This window comes from Etheostoma cragini, chromosome 2 (assembly GCF_013103735.1).
Source record: "Etheostoma cragini isolate CJK2018 chromosome 2, CSU_Ecrag_1.0, whole genome shotgun sequence".
In the NCBI taxonomy this organism is placed as follows: Eukaryota; Metazoa; Chordata; class Actinopteri; order Perciformes; family Percidae; genus Etheostoma; species Etheostoma cragini.
In genome coordinates, this window is record NC_048408.1 from 23645248 (window position 1) to 23668016 (window position 22769).

Below are 22769 nucleotides of genomic sequence, written 5' to 3' on the forward strand. Positions count from 1 at the left end.
AGGAAAATATGTAGAAAAATAATAAACAGGTGTCATCGTAACAATTAATACATACAAACACGATGTAATTTGTATATTTTACGCATAGTTTAGATATAATTTTAAACTACACTAAACTAAACCAAAAAAACGTTTTATTTGTTTTCTAGCTTGTAATTGACCCGGAAAGGAAACATTGAAACCAAATGTGTCCGGTTGTCGGTAACGTAAACTAGCTAGCGTTAGCTAGCGACGTATGGTTCCATCTTAATAGGGGTAAGAGCTAAAATATTACAGTTCATTAATGTTCTGCTTCAAATGTGGATTTATATTTAAATATGTTAAGATGAAATAAATCGTAATTGAAATATTGAGTAAAAACGATAGTTGAAACAGTTTGTGATGAAGACTGTTTCTAACGTTAGCACAAGCTAAAGGGAAGTAGATAACACTTCAAGTCCGTTTCCGAAGCAGGATATACTGCTGTGTCAGATAGTTGTGGATATTTGTGTACAAGCTGAAACAGGTCCCACTCTTTCCTGTGTTTAAATTCCATTCTAACATTAACTATTGAGCTAAGTGACCGATACTATGAAGTATGAATTGACTAGCTAGCAAACGTTACAAAGTATACACAATGTGTTAGGAACGTTAACTGTTGCTAACAGTTTTTGTGAATGTAGTCTTACTTTTAACTATCGTTAACGTTAAGTCAAATTGCAGTGCTCGGATGGCCCAAAATACATAAACTTCAGTACACAAAGGTTAATACTAAAATGCAGTCAATCATTCAGTGTGAACCCATTACATACTCAAACACTGTTTTGGTGCATAATCAGTAGTACCGCTGATGTTGTAGAGTGGGTGGGTTTTGCTTTGCAAAGTTACAAATCTTGATATTTCTGCTTCATGTCTCAGGCCACTGGTGCCCCCTTCATAAAAACAAGATGGAGCCTCGTCACGGAATTGTGAAAGCCTTTCCCAAAGTTAAAAGAGCCAAAGTGTTACCGGGAAAGGATGCCCCTCCAGCAAAGAAGAAACTTGAAGAATGCGGTGTGTGTGTGTGTGTGTGTGTGTGTGTGTGTGTGTGTGTGTGTGTGTGTGTGTGTGTGTGTGTGTGTGTGTGTGTGTGTGTGTGTGTGTGTGTGTGTGTGTGTGTGTGTGTGTGTGTGTGTTAGGAGAAAATAAACTTAAAAAAACAGGAAGTGCCAAAAAATGACTCATTGTTACACGTTTCTCTCTTCTGCCCCAGGAAGCATTTTTAATGGTGTTTCAGTGTACATCCTACCTGCTGGAATAGGAACTGCCAGATGCCAAATCTTTCAAAGACAAATTCAGCAGAATGGAGGACAGACAGAGAGTTCACTGTGTCCCAGTGTCACTCATGTTGTAGTGGATGACAACATGAACAGGGACAGGGCTCTGCGCTTACTGAAAGTGCAATGTATGCCCTCTGGAGTCCAACTGGTGAAATGCATTTGGTTGAGCTTATGCATCAGTGAGAAACAACTGCTGGAAGTTGACAGCTACAGCCTCATTTCACCCAAGAGGTTATTCACCTAATAGTCCTCTTTTTAGAATGCTAACTTGTTTCTACTTTTCACTTGTATGTCCCGTGTATTGCTTACAATTGAAGCATTTACAATATTTGGTTGACATGGAGACAGCATATATATGTTATAGTATTCAATGAGTCGTAGTCTTATAACATATCTTATTGTACTCCTCACACAGGGAATCTGAAACCAAACATGACAATATTAAAGAAGAGGTATTGAATGTAAAGCCTGCTGAAGAAGCTATTGCAGAACCAGTGTCTGATCAGGCCAGGCAAGAGGAGACCATAGACATGGTAGGTTTTCATGTGCTGTGTACAGGTTTTGCAGTCTTTCTGTCAGTTACCGGTTGGTTAGTCTCCCTTTGCCTGAGCTATCTCCAAAGGGCGGTGGAGTGAGGTCTGGCTACACCACAGAAACCTTCTAGAATGGGAGAAAAAAAAACCTGTGGGTTGTTTGAATTTTGTTTTTAAGCAATTACGATTTTCTTGGAAACGCTAAGTTCCAGGCACTGCGATTGTGTGCTTCTGCAAAATGCTCTTGGCAAGGAACTTTTTTTGGTGGAACATTTGCACCCCGCAAAAGAAAGTGCCTCATGCAATATTAAATTAACTGTTTACATAATACAGTAATGTGAGGTATTTAAATTAGCTGGATACATGGTTAAACTTAATTTGCTCCTACCAGTGTATTAATGTGTGTACTTCATCCTTAGCAATCCCCAGCAATCGGTCCAGACACGTTCCAGTTAGATAGTAAACGTATTCTTTGTAAATTGTTACAATCATTCACCAAAGAACCAAGCAGACATGCCTCGTTCTACGATTAAAATTCAGAACTTGCCATTTTCAGTGTGAGGTTTTCTAGCTCGAAGTTTGTTGTTGTTTCCCTCAGTGAAAGTATTTTGAGAACGGCAACACACAGAGAGGGGAAGGTGAGGGGCAAAGTTTTATCCTGGAAATGTACTTATGTTGATCCAGACTACCATCTGGTACAACAGGGAGCAAAAGCTCAACCTTGAACACACATTAACAAGTCTGTGTGTGTTATAATTTAACTAACTTTAACTTAATTACATACTACTCTCAGACAGTCTCAGACACTAAGGAGGAAGTGCGAGGAGACGAAGACGGCGTCTCACAGAGTGACTTGGAAGCTCTCATTACTGGCCAGCACCCCAAAGAGGAAACTCCTGGCCCCAGCCTAGACCCTGGTTCAGACTCTGCTGCTCAGCAAGCGGTCTCAGGGAAGTGGGTCTGTGCCCAGTCCTCTCAGTCCAAAAGTAATAACTTCAACAAACACATCACAGACAAACTAGAAGTGCTGGCCAAGGCCTACACACACCAGGGAGACAGGTGGAGGGCGCTGGGCTACTCCAAGGCTGTCAACGCACTGAAGAGTTACCACAAGCCTATTACATCATATCAGGTAACCTAATACAGTTGTTTTTGTTGTGGCTAGTGTCAGTATAGTTGTTACAGTTTTTTGTAAACCCTTTACAGACGTCTCAAAACACTATGAACAACCCTTGCTGAGACACACACACTGGCACTCAGAACACACAGAGTGAAAAGACTTGCGTCAAACACAATTACAGGAGTTACAAACTTTCTCATATTTACAGTTTGGACAATTTGAGTGACTTCACACTACTCAATAGTTTCTCTAAAGAAAATATATAGATGTTATAATATACCAATTTTGCGGAAGGTCAACAAGAAAAAATACAAATCATCAGTTTTTTATTTAATATAGTATTTTGTCTCTTGTAATTGATTGAATTACTGAAAAAAACAGTGAATGTGGTGTTTCCATTGCTTTCACCTCAATTAATTTCTGAAAAATAGTAAGAATGCAGTTTTAATATTGAAAAGATATGGTGTTTTTCACATTTCTTTTTTTTTTGCTGTGTATTTAACCTCAGACATCTTACCTGGACATTTTGGTGTCTTTGGTTATTTACCTGTTTTTCTTAAATGGCACATTGTATAGTTGTTTCATTCTTATTTGTTTCATTCTTATTTGGGGTAAGTATACAAAAAAGGCTTTATCTGTATAAATATTGCATATGTTCACTAACTAGTCTAAAACAAGACACCTGCTTAGGCTTTTAAATAAAGAATCAGCAGTTCGATAGGCACCAGACTGAAATCTATTCTGGTTTGTCTGCATGATTAACAGTTGTGACAGCAGTGTGTTGGCATTTAAACAAGGTTCGGTAAATCCACAGTGTTGTGCACACTGTGTTCAAGCAATGAAAAACGAATTAGTTTGGTCCACATGAACTGCTGCTGTGCACACTGTAGTTTGAGTTCTTTACATGTGTCTCCAGTTGTGTCCACTGTTTTTCAGCAATCAACAAAAAAACTATAAACATACTGTAGTACTTTTAATCGGATGACATGAAAGTACACCAATTATTTTTTTTGCCAAATACAGGGATTTCTTTGCGTGCTGGTATATTCCTCCTTGAATCAAAATCTTTTTTCACTTGTTTTAGGAAGCTTGTCAGATCCCAGGAATTGGAAAACGCATGGCTGACAAAATTGATGAGATCATGGAGAGCGGTCACTTGCGGAAACTTGACCACCTCGGGGAGGCTGTGCCCGTGTTGGAGCTTTTTACTAACATCTGGGGTGCAGGAGTGAAAACTGCACAGCTGTGGTACCAACAGGTAGAGACGCACATCAAATCAAAAATATTAAAGGCACATCTGAATGGAATTTGACTTGCACTTCAGCACCGTGACAAGATATCTTTTTATATGTCACATGATCAGGGTGACGGCGCAGTGGATATGACACATGCCTTTGGTGTGGGGGAATCGGGGGTTCGATTCCCACTGCGAATATTAACCAATGTTAATGTTTAGCTGTGGGCTATAGAATCTAATATTAATAAATTTGATATCTAAAGCAAGGAGGACACAGGAGGGAAATATTACCATTTTAAGTTTTTATAGAAATTATATGTCTTTTAGGGATTTCGCACATTGGAGGACATCCGCACAAAAGCCCACCTAAGCAACACTCAGAAAATCGGACTCAAGCACTACGATGACTTTCTAGACCGAATGCCCAGAGAAGAAGCAGCAGCCATAGAGAAAGTGGTAATGTGTCTTCATTTGTTGCAAAATCTACATGGATGAATATGTTTGCATCTTTCACCACATTATTGTGTTTATTCAAGTACATAGAGGTGAGACATCTCTGAAAAAGTTCCACGCTCTAACCCTCAGTAATTTGGAAGAAGAGGGATGGAAGTAGGAGACGGTTTTGTCAGCCTTCCTTGACTGCTTGATAATGGGAAAACCAGACTGTGTTCTCACAAAGTGGAGCATCCCAAAGGGGAAAACTAACTCTTGAAACTTGCGGCATCTTAAGTTAGCCAGATAGCTGTTCACTCCAGAGCGTTGAGTACAACGCTAGTTGTTTTCATATTGTATTACTTGGATTTGTATTTTTCCTCCAAAGCTGCCAGATATAAAGTACACATTAGATAGATGACAAAAGCATGTGTACTCCCTCAGGCTTGTCAAAATAATGTGATGCTTTATCAAGCCTACCTCCCAGCATTTGGCTGGAAACAGAAAAGCACACTGGCAAACAATTACGCATTCATTAATAATTACTCATTATTGAGAAGCCAACGTTCAAGAAAAAAAGCCCCATCACTCTAGGATGGATAATAGCCTGTGTTTGGTCCCTTCTGTTTTGGGTGTATGTGCAGGTGAGAGATGCTGTCCAGGCCATAGATCCAGGCCTCTTGGCGATTGCATGTGGCTCCTACCGCCGGGAAAAGGCCACATGTGGAGATGTGGACATACTTATTTCTCATCCTGATGGCAAGTCCCACAAGGGGGTTTTCAGCAAAGTTTTACAGAGCCTTCATGACAGTGGTAAGCTCCATCTTCTCTTATGTTTAAGGTTTGTATGATGTCAAATTCCTTTTGTTTTCCGTCAGAGAAACCTAAAAGAAAATGACTTTATTTTGAAGGGTTTTTGACAGACGACCTGGTGAGTCATGAGGAGAACGGAGAGCAGAAGAAATACATGGGTGTGTGCCATTTGCCAGGACCCGGCCACCGCCACCGCAGGCTTGACATTATAGTAGTGCCCTACAATGAGTTTGCCTGTGCTCTCATGTATTTCACCGGGTCGGCACACTTTAACCGCTCAATGAGAGCCCTGGCAAAGACAAAAAAAATGAGCTTATCGGAGCACTCGCTAAACAAAGATGTGGTGCGTCACGGTAGCTTGAAGGTGTACAACGGCACGTCATTTGCTACACCAACAGAGAAGGATGTTTTTAGTCTTTTAGGCATACCATACAGACAACCTCATGAAAGAGACTGGTGAAGATTTGCCAATCACCAAGCCTGTCACAATGCCTTGTCAGGTTTTTATACAGGAATTATGATTATGAATGATAACAATGGTAACTCCTGGTAACAATCATGCTCTATCAGTTTTAAGGATGTTTTACTGCTCTAAAGATCATTCAAGAGCCCTGTGTGACTTGAATGATAATTTAATTCTACAGATTATAAGGTTGAGTTCACTCAAATCTCCTAAACAACTTTTTTTTTTTTTAATTAATTGTTGAAGTGATATGTGCTGAGGTTGTGAGATGTTCACCTCTGAAACCCCTGCTGCCACCCCAATACAACACAATGAATGGGATTGAGTTACAGGGTCCAGAGCCTTTGAGAGTAACAGTGTTTATTTCGAAGGGATAGTTTCCGTTTCCTCAACAGACGGCAGTTGGACTAAGTCAAGTAACAAAGAATATTGTTAAAAGATAAAATTACTTATTATACAAGGCAGCAGAAGTTTCAAGGGAGAATATTCTAACGCCTTAACATGTTAAAGGTGCCCTGCTACACAAAACCATTTTTTACCTGTATTTTATTTTAAATTTTTTAGGTCCATATGTGTTATGTCATGAATGTGAAAATGAACTGCTTCCTCCTCTAAATAAGTGGAGAAATCAGGCCAATTATAATGACAAAAGCTGGTCAGTCTGACATCATGTTGCCTGAGCTCATTACTATTCATGAGCTCGCCCAGTTGCGCTGGGTAAACGATACTGATAGCCAGGCTCTCATTGGCTAGCTGTTAGCCAATCAAATTCAAGCAGCTTAGCTCGTTGAATGTTAATGAGAACTGGCATAAGTCTTCTTGCAGGCTTTCTACGCCACACTAGAATGGCTTGAAACAAGGCAACCAAGACATTTTTTCCACAAAAAATGTTAGAGTCCTTAGTAAAACTTCAGATATTACCACAAAGTCATGAAATACGTTGTGGCAGGGCACCTTTGATCGAAACTATGTGCAGGGGTGGATTTCACTAGAGGTAAATGGAAATATTTGTGATTTTGCAAGTTCAGTGAACTGGCCCTTTACAGAAATTTTAATATGGGTGATGCTTGATGCTGTATATTTTATGAAAGATGAGTAATGGTAATAAAGCATATCAAAGGGTAATAGCAGATTTTTTCCTGGTTCTTCATTTTTTTTAGAACTACACACTAGTTTACTTAGGGCTGTATTAGGTTTACAGGCCTCTGTCAGAAATAGGGAAGACAGTTCTAGTTTCAGTATAAACTGTCACGTACACATAATGGGTAGTAATTTGACATTTATAGTAATTTGTAGTAATTTGACATTCTAACCTAATTTGACTGGGCTCGTGTACAATCACTTGTATCACTTTTTATGAAACGGGTAAAATATGGTTAAAGGGTCGCAAGGAAAGAGATGATTTTAAACACATGCTCATTAACTCGAGAAGAGACGACTGTGTTTTTTGCATGTGCCCCCATAAATTTCAGGAGGGGAACGCTGGAGTAGTCTAATGTATTGTAGTGGGCATACTGGACTTCAGATTGGCCAGAATCTGCCTTTGGGGGAGGGGCCATGTCATAGGGTCTGGGTGTCCTCCCCCAGGGAAGTTTTGAGCATCAACAACTTCATTTCGGATACACTTTAATGCACCCATTAATGGTGAAAATACCTTTATTTAGCCTATTTGAAGAAAGAAAACGCATATGACAATATATTAGATTCAAAATATATCAAAAATATAATGGAAAGTATGTTGTTGCATGCCACTGAGCCTTTTTAAGTGGATATGGAAATCCTGGAGCTTTCTAACCCCCAATTTCCACCAGATGCGTAACGGTTCTCCACGAGAGGGGAAACAACTGCTGTGTTGTCGAGTTGTAGTGTAGGGGAATATGATCCGCCGTGAGCACATTCTATTTTATTTTGAAAATTAACAGGATGTTTTATTCTGTTTGTGTGTCGACTTCCTGTCCCGCACTATCTGCCGTGTGCTTAATTGCTGCGGAGCTCTCCGGCGTCCGGCAAAAAAAGAAGCTCTGCGTCTGTGCTCCAGCGGGCTGCGGATCCCCGGAGCTGGGACGGAGTCGGACCGATCAATGATTGGTCTGTCCTTTCCCAGCTGGCCCAAGCTGTCCAATCACGGGTCAGTCCGCAAAACTAGTGGCGAACTACGCAACTGAACGCCCATCACGTTGCGCACATGGATCGGACAGAGGTGACCACGCCACACCCAGCAGACCAAGGCAGAGTGCCTTTGCTGGAGGAGAAGCTTGTGTAACAGCTGTATCAGTGGCACCGACAGCAACCAGTTGCGCCAGCGAGCACCGTGCCTTGTTGAAATGTCCAGTGCGCAGAGGAGGCGGCGCATGCAGCGGCCTCTCAGAGCGACAGGGCCTGCGAAATAGTTGAGGATATTCGGACAGTTTGTGAACACTGTTTGCATGCGTATGTTTTTGCCTAAGCTGTAACGTTATCTACTTTTCGGAGGAATGAGAGGCGTATGTTCGGCTCTTAAAATGGGATTGTTTTTGCACGCTGTTGGCTCTGTCAACCCAACCGAGTCCTCAGCAGACAGGGTAAGGTTGAGCAGTCAAAAACAAGGCTCTCTCTCACAGGACTGTTAGCTAGCTAGTTACCAGGCTAAGTTAGCAAACTCATGGCATGACCGTATATCCGTTGTCGTTAGTCACTTGCTTTAACTTACTGTGTGGGTCAAGAAAGAGGTTTTGCTAACTGCGATAGCTAACGTACCTAACCTTGTTGAAGTAAAGGGACACTTATGAGCCAGCTAGGGCCTCGCTCTGTTGTGTTTATGGTTATAAAAAGACACTTTAGCCAGAAGAGAGTTGCATAAACTATAAAAACAGTTATTCGGACATGAATGCAGCCACACCGGTAGATATAACGAATGTTGGGATTAATCTTTGCCCACAAAACTGAACATGGGTATACTAGTTAATGAGCCTAATAGCTATTCTGTCAATATAATGTTGATGATTTTGTCAGTGTGTTGACAATTACATTGTTATAATCTCAGCAGGCTTACCCTTTTGATGCTACATGTTTTCGAGACATACTGTGGTGGCAATATTATATATTGTGCTTCTTATGGGTACACTAATGCATGCATACTTTGAGTAATGTATTAATTAGTCAGCATCCAGTACTGGTCCTTATCCACAATTAACATAGGGTAGTCTAGGCTATATTAAGTCAGTAATCATTCTTGGTCATTTGACAGTGAAAACTTCTAAGTCTGCACAACACAAGTATGAAACCCCAAACTAGCTAACTACTAACTAAGAAAGAATAATTTATAACTCTGTGTGGAAGAGGCAGCAGATGTAGCATTATGTTGTTGCAAGCATGTTTGACTTACAGTAGCATGAGTAAATAGATGCGGTAACAACATTCTGCATTCTTGCATCTGCATTTTTACAGATAAGAGACTCAAGGATACTTCACAACTAATTCACAAGCTAGACTTAATTAATTTGAATGATCATCTAGATAAGGGCGCAACTGACATCCCTGTCACATAATTCCTTAATAATTTGCAGTTACCGTAAATGTGAGCTAGTTGTCATTCCATTGGTTGTAAAAAAGGTGGGAGAGAACCTCTCAGTAATTACCAATACCAGGATGTAATCAGTCCTTTCATACAAGTGAAACAAGTCCATTTCATTTCATACAAGTCCTTTCATTTCATCACCCTCTTTGTTTTATCAGTAGCTCATGTGCTCAAATATCTCTGAACCGGGCATCCTTTCAAAATCTTATCTACAGCCAGATTATATGCATTTATTCCAGTTTAACCAGTTTGACCTGTATTGTTTCATTGATCTAATCAATGGCTGTTGTGTATCAATCAAACTACTTCATTGATCTCTAGATTGGGAGGGGATTGGGTTTGTTACAAATGCTCCACTCTTGATAGGGCTACATGAAATGAGGAAAATATGCGAATAATTTAATATATGCAAATAAGTCATTGCAGTCTGGTATATTCCGTAAATGACATAACTTTACTTTAATGCAGTCTTTAAAACCAGGAAAAGACAACACTTATGTCATATCACAATATTACAATATCCAAAATTGAAGACAATATCTAGTCTCATATCACGATATTAATATAATATTGATATTTCCCAGCCCGACTTACATTATAAAGGGCAGTATTCCACTGATATTCTCTTTCAACTAACAAGAAATCTTGCAATGTGTTGCAGCCTTTTGCAATGTGTATATCAAACCAGATGATATTGTGATGACAATTTATTGAAAGTAATCTATTGTGCAGCCCTAACTCTCGAGTAGAAAGATATGAATAAGTATAGAACAAATGAGAATAAGAAATGAAATAGAATGAAATAAAAATAAATAAATCAAAATGAATGTATGTGCATTGTACATAAGATACTTCGTATATTATAAAAATGTGCATTATATAGGTAGCTTACCTGGTTGAGCATGCGCTCCATGCACTAGGGCTCAGTCCTTACCGCAGCGGCCCAGGTTTGACTCTGACCCGCAGCCCTTTGGTGCATGTCATCCCCCTCTCTCTGACCTCTTTCCTGTCCTCAGCTATCCTATCCAATTAAGGCTAAAAGCCCCAAAAAGTAAAGATACGATTACTACAATATATACGACACAGTAAATAATATTAGTGCTGAAAATTGGGTCTCATGTGGTATAGAACCAACAGTTCTGTGTCTAAGCCCTATTGTAGTAATTTCAAGGTCCCACATTGTAAAAAGCAAGATTTACATGTCTTTTTTTCATTTTGAAGCAGGTCGGGGTGCTATTTAAATACTGTGCCCTTTAAAAGCTCTGTCAGGACTTTGTGTGCTTGTGATGTTAAAACTATACCGTATACTATGAAAACTGTAGATTGCGAATGTAGAAAATCTAGAAACGCGGACCAACCAGAGCAGAAAAGGCTAATTTGGGAGGGGGCTTAAAGAGATAGGTGCTAAAATTAAGCATTTAAAAAAACAGGTATATTCAGACAGACAGCATGAGTTAGTGCATTTCGTTCATTTAAGCATGTAAACATGTATGTTCTTGGTAGAAACCCAAAATACGAGTATGAATGAAACTTTAGAAGTATCTATATCTAAAAGTGCTGGCAAATTGTTATTCTAACTTTTAGATATGAGGCAACTGATGCTTGTTGAACTAACCTCAGCTGTTAAAGTTTGCTCTGGGGGGGGGGTATGTCTGGCAATAACGGTTTCTAGTAATGCATCAGTGGCGTTTTGTTATGCATAACCTTGATGGCTATGAAAGAGCACCTTTCTTTGTTGCAGGACAGAATGATAAATAAGGGGTTAGCGAGGTCTTGCATCAGCTAACCGGCCAAGTCCTACAGGCCTGTGCTAAGTGGATCAACTGTGACTGTGCAGTCAGAATGAACTAGAACTGTAGCCAATTGTCTCCAGGAACAGTATTTCATAGGTACCAGGGGATTTTTGAACTGTTCTCATTGTCTGCTCATGTCATCAGCTGCTCATTAGTAAGGTTGATTATTTTCGAACGCAGCAATAATTTCTGGAATGGTAACCAAATCTGCCTTTAATCTGGTAGTATTGCACGAGAGAGGTGGATAGTTTCATTGTTGCCTGTTTAGATCGGAGACAGGTAGAATCTAGTCTGTCTGGATTCTTTGCTGTCTGTCTTATATGAAAAAGGTTATTCAGAAATACTCTCCGATGACCTACATGTTTTTTTAGGTTCAGCTGTGAGATGGACAGCCTGATAAAACACAACTAAGTGATACCTAGGGAAAGGGGTTATTGGCATTGTAATGGGGCAGGAGTACCTTTTTGCAAATCTTGGGCTAGATTTAGATAATATTTTATTTTCGGGGTAGATCTTGTTCTGTTTGCGCATTTTTCAAATATCTACAAAATATTGCATAATCAGAATCAGAAATACTTTATTGATCCCCGAAGGGAAACTCTGTGTCACAAGCTCACCATTGGAGATAATATAACGTAAAGTACAAATGGGAAAAAGAATAATAATAATAAAAAAAAACATTAGCAGAAGATTGACTTGAATCCATAACTGGAAACTTTCACCTAATTTTTTTCAAAGGTGAGCATTTTTTCTTTACAAAGACCTGTTTATGAAACCTTGACATCCCCCCCAGTGCTCGGCTGTCTTTATGCAGCGCATGCAAAAGACCCAAACAATCTAGATGGTTATCTGTATCAAATTGCAAGAAGGACTCAGCCTGCCAAGTAGAGAGAACATGGTGGAGGTTAGTAACTGAATCAGTGAAAACAGCTGAAGTTATCAGAGACAAAGTGGAGAAACAGAGCATCATGTGTTTATTACACAGACAATTAAATCCTGTTTTTAAATGTTCAGGCTGCTTTTTTTTTGTAAATGACATGTTAAGGTTGAAACAGCTGTTGAGAAATGACTAATCTTTCGGGTTTGAGGTTGTGGACACATTTGTAAGCAGCCCAGGAGCTTGGGTTGTGCTGATCGGGTGAGTGACGAATCATTCCTGTGTTACTGCTCTGTGTCGGGCTTTCTCACTGCTTTTCTTGCCGTTCTCTTCAGGCCTCACACACCTCTCACCGCCCTGTACAGTATCCTGATAGAGCGGCCCAGCTAGGAGCTTGCTCTCTGCTGCTTGGAAATTTCCGTAGAGCAATTTGTGTGTGTGTGTGTGTGTGTGTGTGTGTGTGTGTGTGTGTGTGTGTGTGTGTGTGTGTGTGTGTGTGTGTGTGTGTGTGTGTGTGTGTGTGTGTGTGTGTGTGTGTGTGTGTGTGTGTGTGTGTGTGTGTGTGTGTGTGTGTGTGTGTGTGTGTGTGTGTGTGTGTGTGGGGAGAGAGAGGGAGGCAAGGAGAGGGAGTCAGAGAATGTTTTAGAGGTGTTTGACTTCTTTTGTGGGATAATGACCCAGGAGGTTGGAGATACTTGTCTGGGATTTTTGGACCCTGGATCATCATGCCTCACAATCTGGGACCTAAGCTGGTAATCTATAGAGAACAAAACTATCTTTCTATAAAACCGTTGTCTAGCTAATCATTAAGCTACTCTAGAAGAAAACATCTGAGGGATCTTCCTGGAAAAATCCACAGGCTTGCCTCAGGATTTTGTTTACAGTGCTCCTTGTCTTTTGGCACGATGCAGATTAATCTGATTTAATTATGGTATTGCTTGTGTCCTGTTACAACTTAACTTTTTACAGGCATGATGAATACTTTAAGCCAAGTTTACTTTTTAATCAGGTATAGCTGCTGTTTTGCTATATTGATGGTTAAAACAAAGTTTTGTAGTGGAGACAAATGCCTTATTGATCTTGGATGAAAGTGGACTGGTGAGTCAAACACATTTTGAAATTTTTAAAGTTATGATTAGGCCTCAGCCAAACCTTTTAAGTTCAATTTGTGTACTAAATCGGCAGCAACATCCAGGCAGCGGTTCAGAAATTTGCACTTGATATGGGCCTTAAACACCTTTCCACCACAAGTGGCTAAGTTGTTTACTTCCGAGCATTGGATGTTGGCTACAAATTAGATATCTGCAGTGTTATTATTATTCTGAATCAAAGATCAGGGCTATGCATGTAAAAACTAGTCTGATCCAATCCTATAGTACATACTAACTGTGCAAAGGATGTACTATATCTTTATAATATACAGTTTGTTTTTCTGTATACATATCAGTATGTAAGAAAATCAACTTTTTTTAGAGATATTGTCAATGTAACCCGTCATGTCATCTGTGCACTTTGTACTATGTGACCAAATGCAGGCAAAAGAGGGGACACTTAAAATGACTCAAGAATCTACCATCAGTTGGAAGATTTGTTTCGGGACAAAAAATAGTAGCCGTTTTTGCCTCGCTAGTAGGAAACATGCTCTCACAATGACAGTTGGTCAGGTCAAACCACTTTGGTTGTCTGGGCTAAGAAGCAACAAGGATTTTAGCAGTTGACCATGAAATTAAAATTGAAGACCTAAAATGAGAAGATTCCACCAGGAAAATAACTGAAACTAAATAAAAAAGAATTAAACATTAAAATTCAGAACAATAGAACAAATTGCAAATATTCATAATTCTAATGAGCTTCTGGAGTGACATCCAAGCCAAGACAGGTGCGCAGTGATTTGGGTGCTTTGCTAAAGTGACAATAGCTCATAAACTGGATTAGCAGCACTCCAAAAACACAAAAATGTTATGGCCTTGGTTAACAATTTCATTTTTCATCATTACCCAGCTGGGTAAACAATCGACTTGGCTGATTAGTTAGAGGCTGGAAGTACAGGACATACTCCAATGTACTAATAATGTGCTGTATTTAACCTCAAATCCCTTGCCAGTACTTTATTACACTCTGGCGATCTCAATTGAACTTGTTCTACAGCTCTAGTTCAACAAGCTCCAAACCCTTTTTGTTTTACTTTTATGTTGGACTTGTTTTTGTTGTTTAGTGTAAAACACAGAACAAAAATAATTTCACCTCGAGTCAAAAAATAAAACATAAATCATTATTGGCACAGCACACCTTAACCGGATGCCGTGAGATGGAATTGCATACTTCCCTTTTTTTAAAGTGACACTGCTTCTCTCTTTCAGAGCCTACTGCACTGTGAAGGTATCAACAACCAGAGTTATGTCTGTGAGTCCGGACACTGCTGTGGGAAGTCTCAGTGCTGCAGCTACTACTATGAGCTCTGGTGTAAGTATCTTGTTTTTCCTATTTCCTTTTTGTTCTTCTTGTAATCCCTATTTTCCACCAGGCGTGTCTGCAATGTGTAGAAACGTACTGTAGGCAGCAGCTGCCGCTGACACAGGGATGCAAATAGTTTTTAATGGGTGGTCAGTGAAGTTACAGTAGTCAGTGTTTTGTGTTCGCTGCAAATACAAACTAAATGACCTGATTAATGCAACATAGTCACAACGTCTCCCGGCCATTTCCCCCGCAGATGGTTGTTACTATAACAGAGTTTACAGGTGAATATGTACTATGAATACATATATACAGATGGCTATTACAATAAACAGACTTTTTAATATATATATATATATATATATATATATATATATATATATATATATATATATATATATATGAGCAGTATAACAATGGATTTAAAGGTAGTACAAATAAAGTTTGGGCAGAAGCTATCCGAATTAAAGTGCAGTGGAAACTAATTGCATATTACAGTTAAAGTACGGTATTGCAGATGTATATGTAAACAATTGGTACTGTAAATAAACAGTCACCAGTGCAAATTGATATACCAATCAAGGTAAGTAGTGCAAGATGCAGATGCAGGTCTGATCATTTTGTCAAACAAACAAGCTGGCCACAACCTAAAATTTAGAGGAAGCAACATACAGTCATTGTCATACACTTTAGCCTGGATTGATTTTGCGTGTATTATATGAATACAATTGTGTCATGCTAGTCAACCAGCGTATTTCTACCTAATTTCCCTCTCCAAAATCACTTCAGAAGAGTAATGTTACTCACAACGCTTACTTGCTTTGGTATAAAGCAATAAAGTTTAACATAGAATGGTTCATATTAGAAAAGATCCTGTTTAATTTTTATCTTCTATGTTAATGCACTCCGCTACAAAATCATGGCATTAGTCAAGAATGATTTATTATTTCCAAATAGTTATTTATGTCATCTTTTGAAAATTACTTTTTCTTTTTTCATATCGCAATATATATCATAGGGGAAAAATATACCGCAATGTCAGTATTTCCAATATCGTGCATGTCTATCCTGAACTGGTCACAATGGTCACAAAGCAAGTTTTTGGCCATTACTTAAGAATTCCAACATAAATTCTGACATTTCACACAAATGTCTTAATAGAATGAAATGATGAAGTGATGACATTTTATATCCAAAAGGTCAAAGGTTAAATTCACTGGCCATTATTCAACACCCTAACTCGGGAACAGAAGGGCAGATTGTGACAATATTTCTCATTTCCTCAGATACTGAATTAAATTTTTTATTTATTTATTTATTTGTCAGGGGACAATGCAGCGCACAGTATTACACACATAATTATTATAGTCAAGGCCATAACAATATGTGTAGATTTGTTGCATAAAAGGTTTCTAGCCAACATGATAATTTGCAACCCAGTCCATAGTCAGGCCTTTCTAAAAACATAATCCAAATTAAAAAAATTAAAAGAACTACATAGTGTGAGTTACACTGTCATGCAGCAAATACATTGTATACTAATATGTTACATCAACATTTACCAAAGTTGAGACCACATTGCACAAACCGACGCATCACGTAACAACACAAACCCCAAGCATCCAGCTGCTCGCGCCTGCTCACCTATACCCACCCCGATAGTGAGGGGCCTGGGCTGCCAAAGGTTCATCTCCCATACCCAGACCCTGGGATGAACCCTGGCAGCCATGTACAAACAGCCAGGCATCTAGCACAGACAATACATTACAACAACACAACTGAAACAGTGGTTACATGTTTGGTTTTCTTTCAGCCAGTATTCACCTTTCTGTTAAATGTTTTCATCAGTTCGGTTTGTGTTTTTATTTCAGTTGGTAAATCATTCCAAAAATGTGTCCTTATCATTAAAAAACGAGAGTGCCGAAGGTGGTTTTGCGCCCCTCTGCTATGCAGTTGCCACCCACTGTTCCCCTAGTGGCCACTCTCCTTGTATTTGTTTTTGTCACAAAAGGACAGAGTACGGCTGAAGCTAGATTATTTACGCATTTAAAAATAAGTTTAAGAAAAGAAAACTTAATAAAGACATCAAAATTGAGAAGCTTATATTTCTGTACAATCAAACAGTGGTGCCACATTATTGGTTTCTGATCTATTATTTTCAGTGCTTGTTTGTATAAAGATATGATGGGTTTGACCGGGATGCTTGGCCCCATACAGTAACACAGTAAGATAAGTGAGAGAGTATCATAGCATGAGAAAACAGTAAAGCTGCCTTGACAGGTATATGATGCCTTATCATTTTGAAGCAGTTCAGGTTTGTCCGGACAGTATTACAAAGTTTGTTAATGTTTATTAAATTTGATTTGAAAACTAAAGAACAGAGGCCCCAAGATGCAGCCCTGTGGGATACCCATTGTGAATTGTAATAGCATTGAGAGTTTAGTGTTTATTTTAACATGTTCAGGAGTATGTTGTGGTTAACGGTGTCAAAAGCCTTTTTAGGGTCTAGAAACACGGCTCCCACAACATTACACTTGTGCAACTTACTCTTGATGTTCTTGGCAAGGAAGCAATTAGCCTTTTCTGTAGAGTATCCTGGTTTAAATCCAAACTGTTTGTGGTTAATAGGGTTGTTGCTTTCCAGATGCTCTACTAACTGTTCTGTGATAATCATTGGCAATAATTATTGGCAAGATGGCTGCTCTTTGCAAACTTTTTCTAAAAGTTTGGAAAGAGCAGCCATCTTGCCAATAATACACCCATATATAATTGTTGACACTAATCTTAAATGTGGTGATTGCAGGGGTCTTCTCTGCTGACAGGTTGAAGATGTGTGAAACATTCATGTTTTGCCAAAAAATACACTTTTCTTATTAAATTCACTACATATGAGTTCAAGAGATACATGGATCTAAACTGCAATTTGGTTGGCAGAGACATAAACACGTTTTTGAAGCCACTTTTAGCTCACTATTGCTTTTTAGACTGGATTCTAGATAGTACAGTTCCACAAAAAATGCCTTTGTAGAAAATTACGACATCATATCATAAAGAAAAAGCACAGATTGTAATTAAACAATCTCATTATCCTGGAAAGTGTTTCTGTGGTGTTTTACTGTATATTGGGTTGCTCCATAGCCGAACCTCTCAGCGCCTTGTTCGAGAAATAAATTGTTCTTGTACCTTTGAGTGATGATTGAAGTTATTCTATGTGATAAAATTTAAAATCCAATACATACAGTGTACAAGTATGTGAATGTTTCACTAGAACCAGATGTTGGCATTATTTGATCTGCAGTGCTATGTTTGTGTTAGCAGCAGGCCCTTTATGTACACTACAGTTCTACATTTCTATTATTGTACAGCACAATCTTTCCTGTTTGAACCTATTCAACACCCCCTGAGTTTATTTTAAAATATCAGGCCAACGATCACATTGACTTTTGATCTATTTTGCTGGAGTTCCATTTTAAACATAACATAACAGTGTTGATCTTCCTCTCACAGGGTTTTGGTTGGTATGGGCAATCATCTTCATTTTGAGCTGCTGCTGTGTGTGTCACCATCGCCGCACCAAACAACGGCTGCAGCAGCAACAACGGCAGCATGAGATTAACCTCATCGCTTACCGCGAAGCACACAACTACCCCCCTGTGCCCTTCTATTTCAGTAAGAGCTACCACTCCAACACCCACAACATGATGATAAAACCTGATGAGTAACTTTTCTATGCCAAAAGCTCTGATTTATCCACCATACACTATCCCAGCACAGGCACACGCACACACACACACACACAATCAAAACTTAATACATGATGGCATCACACATACCAGTTTTAGCACTGTAGTTTTTGGATTTGAAAATATTTTTGGCAACATGACTTTGCGTATGTTGTATACAGAGGACGTAAACATGCACGCCACTTGGCCTGTTATCGCAAGAAGAAAGCGGTAGTTTAGGAAAAGACGGGGTTTGCTTTTGTAAAAAAAAAAAAAAAAAAAAAAAAAAACTGACAGTAGAGTTTAGGAAAAGTGAGACGCGGGACACAAAGGACACATGACACACGGGACACGATCCCCGGTCTCCTGGGTGAAGGTCCTGTGTTTTACCCATCCACCAGTAGTCTCCTAGTTACATCAAACGGAGGAATTTAAAACTAGTGACAAACAAAGCAGTGGTCCCTGGCTGAAATTCAATGTTTGCACTGACATGTATCCCTGGTTTCACACAGTGTCAGAACCTGTTTGCATGCCCCAGTTTTCAGGAAATGGCCAGCATTGCTCTTTTGGTACCTCGCCAGTGTTACGACACCATCATGCACAGTGCTGCAACAGTCCTCAGCACAGAATTGACCCAGAACTTAGCTTGTTTTGTCACATTTTCCTCCCTATTGCTCCATGAATGTTTGAATAGTGGTCCAGAAAGTTTAGTGAGGTCAAACTGAAATGTTTAGGGATCAGGCAGTTTTTTGCATAAAATAAAACATTTGTTTCAGTTTATATTCAAAGTAATGCTTTTTTCTCTTTAGGGTTTCTGCCAAACTACCTCCTGCCTGACTACGAAGAGGTGGTCAACCGGCCACCAACTCCTCCCCCTCCTTACAGTGCCTTACACACAGGCCCAATATCAGTGGCTTCTAGCCCACTGTCTCCTGAGCAGCAGGAGAGACACTGCCCAACCATCCAGCCCACTCCGGTGCCACCGGCCTCTGACAGTCTGTGTTGCAGACCCAGCATAGAAGAACCACAAACCCTTACCTTAGACTTGAGGCCAAACAAGCCCATGCAGACAGCACAAGATTCAGGCATGATACTGCTGTCAGATGGGCTCAATAGGGAGGGACTTACAAGCCAGGAGAAAAGAAGTGAAAGTGGGGATGACTCCTGCAAGGACCACCTGCTAAAGGACCCGTCAGAGGGTTCTGCTGAGGACAAAGACCGACTCCCCAATGGTAGGAGGAGGCGATTCACAGGTGACTCTGGGATTGAGGTGTGTGTGTGTGGCACACGGGGGATCAGCGGTTTTAGTGGAGCTGGAGGGACAGGCCAGGAAGGCAAGGAGTTGAGAGAGCTAGAGAGCCTGCTGGGGCATGAGGGAGATGATGAAGAGGAGGAGGGGGAGGAGGCAGGCGACTTCTGCGACAGCTGTGGCCATCGAGCCTCCTTCAGTGGGGAGGAGGAGCAGGCGCTAGGCGGGCTGGAGAGGCGGGTTGCACGTGGGCCGTCAGGATCTCCTCAACCGGCTCATCAGATAGGCAGCGCCTCGCTCCACCCTCCAGTGTGCCTCATCCTCCACACCATCAACGAGCAGGAGGGACCACACCACAGCACCAGCACTGAGCCGCAGGGCTGAAACACAGTCAGCACACCTTTGTTTCATAGAGGGAAGGAGAGAGCACTTGAGACATTAGCATGGAGGCATATGCTTTTGTATCTGAGCAAATGTGTTACGACTAAATACTTTCTGAGTGAGTATTTTTATGAATGTGTGCATCTTAGAAACGGGTGGAAGAAGGTAGGGAAATGACAACTAAATGTGATTAAATTCCAAAGGTTTAGAAAGCCTTTTCCTCGCCACACTGGAACAGTGGCCTTAACCTGTGGATTATGAGTTATGTTCGGGCAGTTGAAGCCCTTTAACAGCTTGTGTCAATTGAGACCACACAAACACAAACACACACACACGCAGTCTTTCAGTTGTCCTTATCATGCAACGGAAGCTCCTGACACACTGTCTGAAGCTGTGACGACAGGACTTTAGGTGTCCAGGATAAATGCAGCCTTCCTCACCTTCGGTGCTTGCAGCAGTTTTGCAAAGCAGTTCTCTGCAGGCAGAAAACTACATAGTGACAAAAAAACACAGCAGGAACATTTTGGATGGGTGCAATGTGGATTTACCACAGTGTGTGCTTATGCAAACTGATACTGTACAGGGACACTAGAACAAGACTGTGTGGGATGTCCCGTACATACTTCTTAAGTGCTTTTCAGCGTTTAGAAAACGCTCTGCCTTGTCTGTTTTTGTTGCTCTCTATCTGCCCTGCTAGTGATAGAAGTATAAGTGCATTTACAAATCTTCATGTGAGCAGTTCATATTTTGCACAAAGTGTATTTATCTTTATAAATGAGCTGTTAGCTAAAAAAAATCATAACAGAAAAGGCTTTCATTAATTCAGTCTTAAATCGCAGTACATGATTATAGATAGTGTCTTAGGATTTTGTTACATATGTAAGAAATGGACCTCTGTGGATTGTTACGGGATGCAACCTGTTCACTTTGTACACAATCATATTGAAATTAATGAATGTTTGTAGTATGACTACCCAAAAAACGGAACTTTGACGAACAATGATACGTTTCGTAGAGATTACAACTGAGAAAGACATTGTCAGACCTCAAACTTTGGTGTGAGTCACTTAGTTTACCGCCTAAACTATACAGTCCACTATACAGTATAAAATGCTCCTCCTGTTGAGTGGAAAAATACGTCTTTGGGGACTTAAGTTTTAGTTAATTCAGTTTGGATTAAATAAAAAACATTTATGGACAAACAACACAATCAGTTAACAAGCAATATTTATAATGCTATATACCAAATAGTTCTGTAAATGGAGGACTCTTAGTTTGAAATGCCTTTAAGAGCTTAAATGTTTTAAATCCAACCTTTTAATCCAAATCTTACAGGGGCTGTTATAGATTAAATGTTGATTAATGATGAATGGGCCATGGAAAATGCTATGAGCACGCTGTGTGAAACTTACAAACTAAGTAAAATTTTAGTTTTCCCAATCTCTGAAATGAATTGGAACTTGGTGATGCTACATTTCATTGTCATGCACGTGTTCTTTTTTTATTTCTTTTCAATTTCCGCATCACATTGCAAAGCACAAATGTTTCAGTCATTGGTCTCACAGATTTCTATACAGTGTATACCCTAAAACAATCTAACTGGAGCTGTCTCAAAACTTCTGAGTTGAAAATGTAACATGGACGTTATGTATTAGCAGTAAGCTGAAGTAAATCTTACACATCAATGTCTGAACACACTCTAAAATTCTTTATATGTTAATGCTTTTGTGGGCTATAAAGTGATATTTTGTGATTGTGGTACATGTAACCAAGACAAGCTATTTTCATATCAGCCAAATCCTTAAAAAAAATATTGGAACTGTATACATTTTAGAACCACTTTATATTTGAAAAATGTGTATAATGTTCTGTCACGTTTGTGAACCAAATAGTTGCTTTCATATTTTTATGAAATCATTAACTTTATTGTTAAGACGGATTTTTTTCTCACTATGGGTGTTATTTTATTCTGTTAGAAAAAGATTTAACGTTTTTTAATTTTATTTTTTATAACTTATGCTTAAGTTGTGTGAAGGGTACGTTTGACTAGTTGATGACTTGTTAAGATCAGGGGCATCTTGCCAAAGACACGTTTATTTTTTTCTTCACAAGTGTGTGTAAGGTGGTTTTGCACATGTCCTTTGAATGTTCTGATCATAACATAAGCCATTTATTACAGCAACCAATATGGATGTATTTTCAATAAACATGCCCTTTTAAATTCATTCTTTTGTATGGATTAAAAATGTAACAGACACCTTATCTTTGAACTTTATTGACTGTTACGTGATGTTACCAGGGTCCAGCTGTGATTTCATTAAGTGAAGGACAGGGTGTGCTATTGAACAAGAAGTACACCGTTTATATTGCTCAGCGAGCCAGCCACTGCTGAAAGCTTTCCTCTAACGTTAACCGGTGTTATGTGCCTTCTGGTTTTTCCACCTACTGGTTTCCGAGGCTGTCCAGATGCCGTGTAAACCTCAACGGCTACCCACGTCGACAGATTCGCTACAAATTCATAAACATTTTACTGGCCTTTGCATGTCGCACCTCAATATAAAATGTACTGAACTAAACAGAATATCTGAGCATGACACTACAATAACATTGTACAGCGGGAAAGTTGTGTTTTAAAATAAATTACGATGATCTGTGTCGCGCTGGGTTCGAACCTTCTTCGGCAAAAAAATAACGGCATAAGAGTCCTCTGCACTATCCACTACACCATCGCATCGTTCACGTTTTTACTCAAAACAACTTGAGTTTCTCTCAGTAGAACAGGAATTTCAATTTAACAGCGCAAACCGAAACAACTTGTTACCTTGATTTAGGCTTACAATT

At 39.6% G+C, this 22769-nt stretch overlaps 3 protein-coding genes across 5 annotated transcripts in view; all 3 read left to right on the forward strand.

Moving 5' to 3' along the window:
* The first annotated feature begins 1 nt into the window (after position 1).
* On the forward strand, positions 2–6113 carry poll (polymerase (DNA directed), lambda). Of its 2 annotated transcripts, XM_034861502.1 has the most exons (9): positions 2–255; positions 898–1036; positions 1227–1529; positions 1714–1831; positions 2625–2963; positions 4036–4209; positions 4516–4644; positions 5265–5433; positions 5532–6113. In XM_034861502.1, exons 2-9 carry the CDS (start codon positions 927–929, stop codon positions 5891–5893), a joined length of 1704 nt encoding a protein of 567 aa, XP_034717393.1. In that variant the 5' UTR covers positions 2–255; positions 898–926; the 3' UTR covers positions 5894–6113. The 2 variants fall into 2 exon arrangements, with proteins under 2 accessions (XP_034717393.1, XP_034717403.1); XM_034861512.1 differs by lacking the exon at positions 2625–2963.
* A 1845-nt stretch (positions 6114–7958) lies between these two features.
* Positions 7959–21731, forward strand: wbp1lb (WW domain binding protein 1-like b). Of its 2 annotated transcripts, none has more exons than XM_034861694.1 (4): positions 7959–8457; positions 14483–14585; positions 18084–18245; positions 19108–21731. In XM_034861694.1, exons 1-4 carry the CDS (start codon positions 8371–8373, stop codon positions 19929–19931), a joined length of 1176 nt encoding a protein of 391 aa, XP_034717585.1. In that variant the 5' UTR covers positions 7959–8370; the 3' UTR covers positions 19932–21731. The 2 variants fall into 2 exon arrangements, with proteins under 2 accessions (XP_034717585.1, XP_034717591.1); XM_034861700.1 differs by lacking the exon at positions 7959–8457 and adding an exon at positions 12670–12874.
* Positions 21732–22261: 530 nt separating this feature from the next.
* as3mt (arsenite methyltransferase) overlaps positions 22262–22769 on the forward strand; it is a 6190-nt gene continuing 5682 nt past the window's right edge. Inside the window, exon 1 of the mRNA XM_034861713.1 lies at positions 22262–22339. The gene's annotated coding sequence lies outside the window, so the exon portion shown is untranslated. The remainder of the gene's footprint in view (positions 22340–22769) is intronic.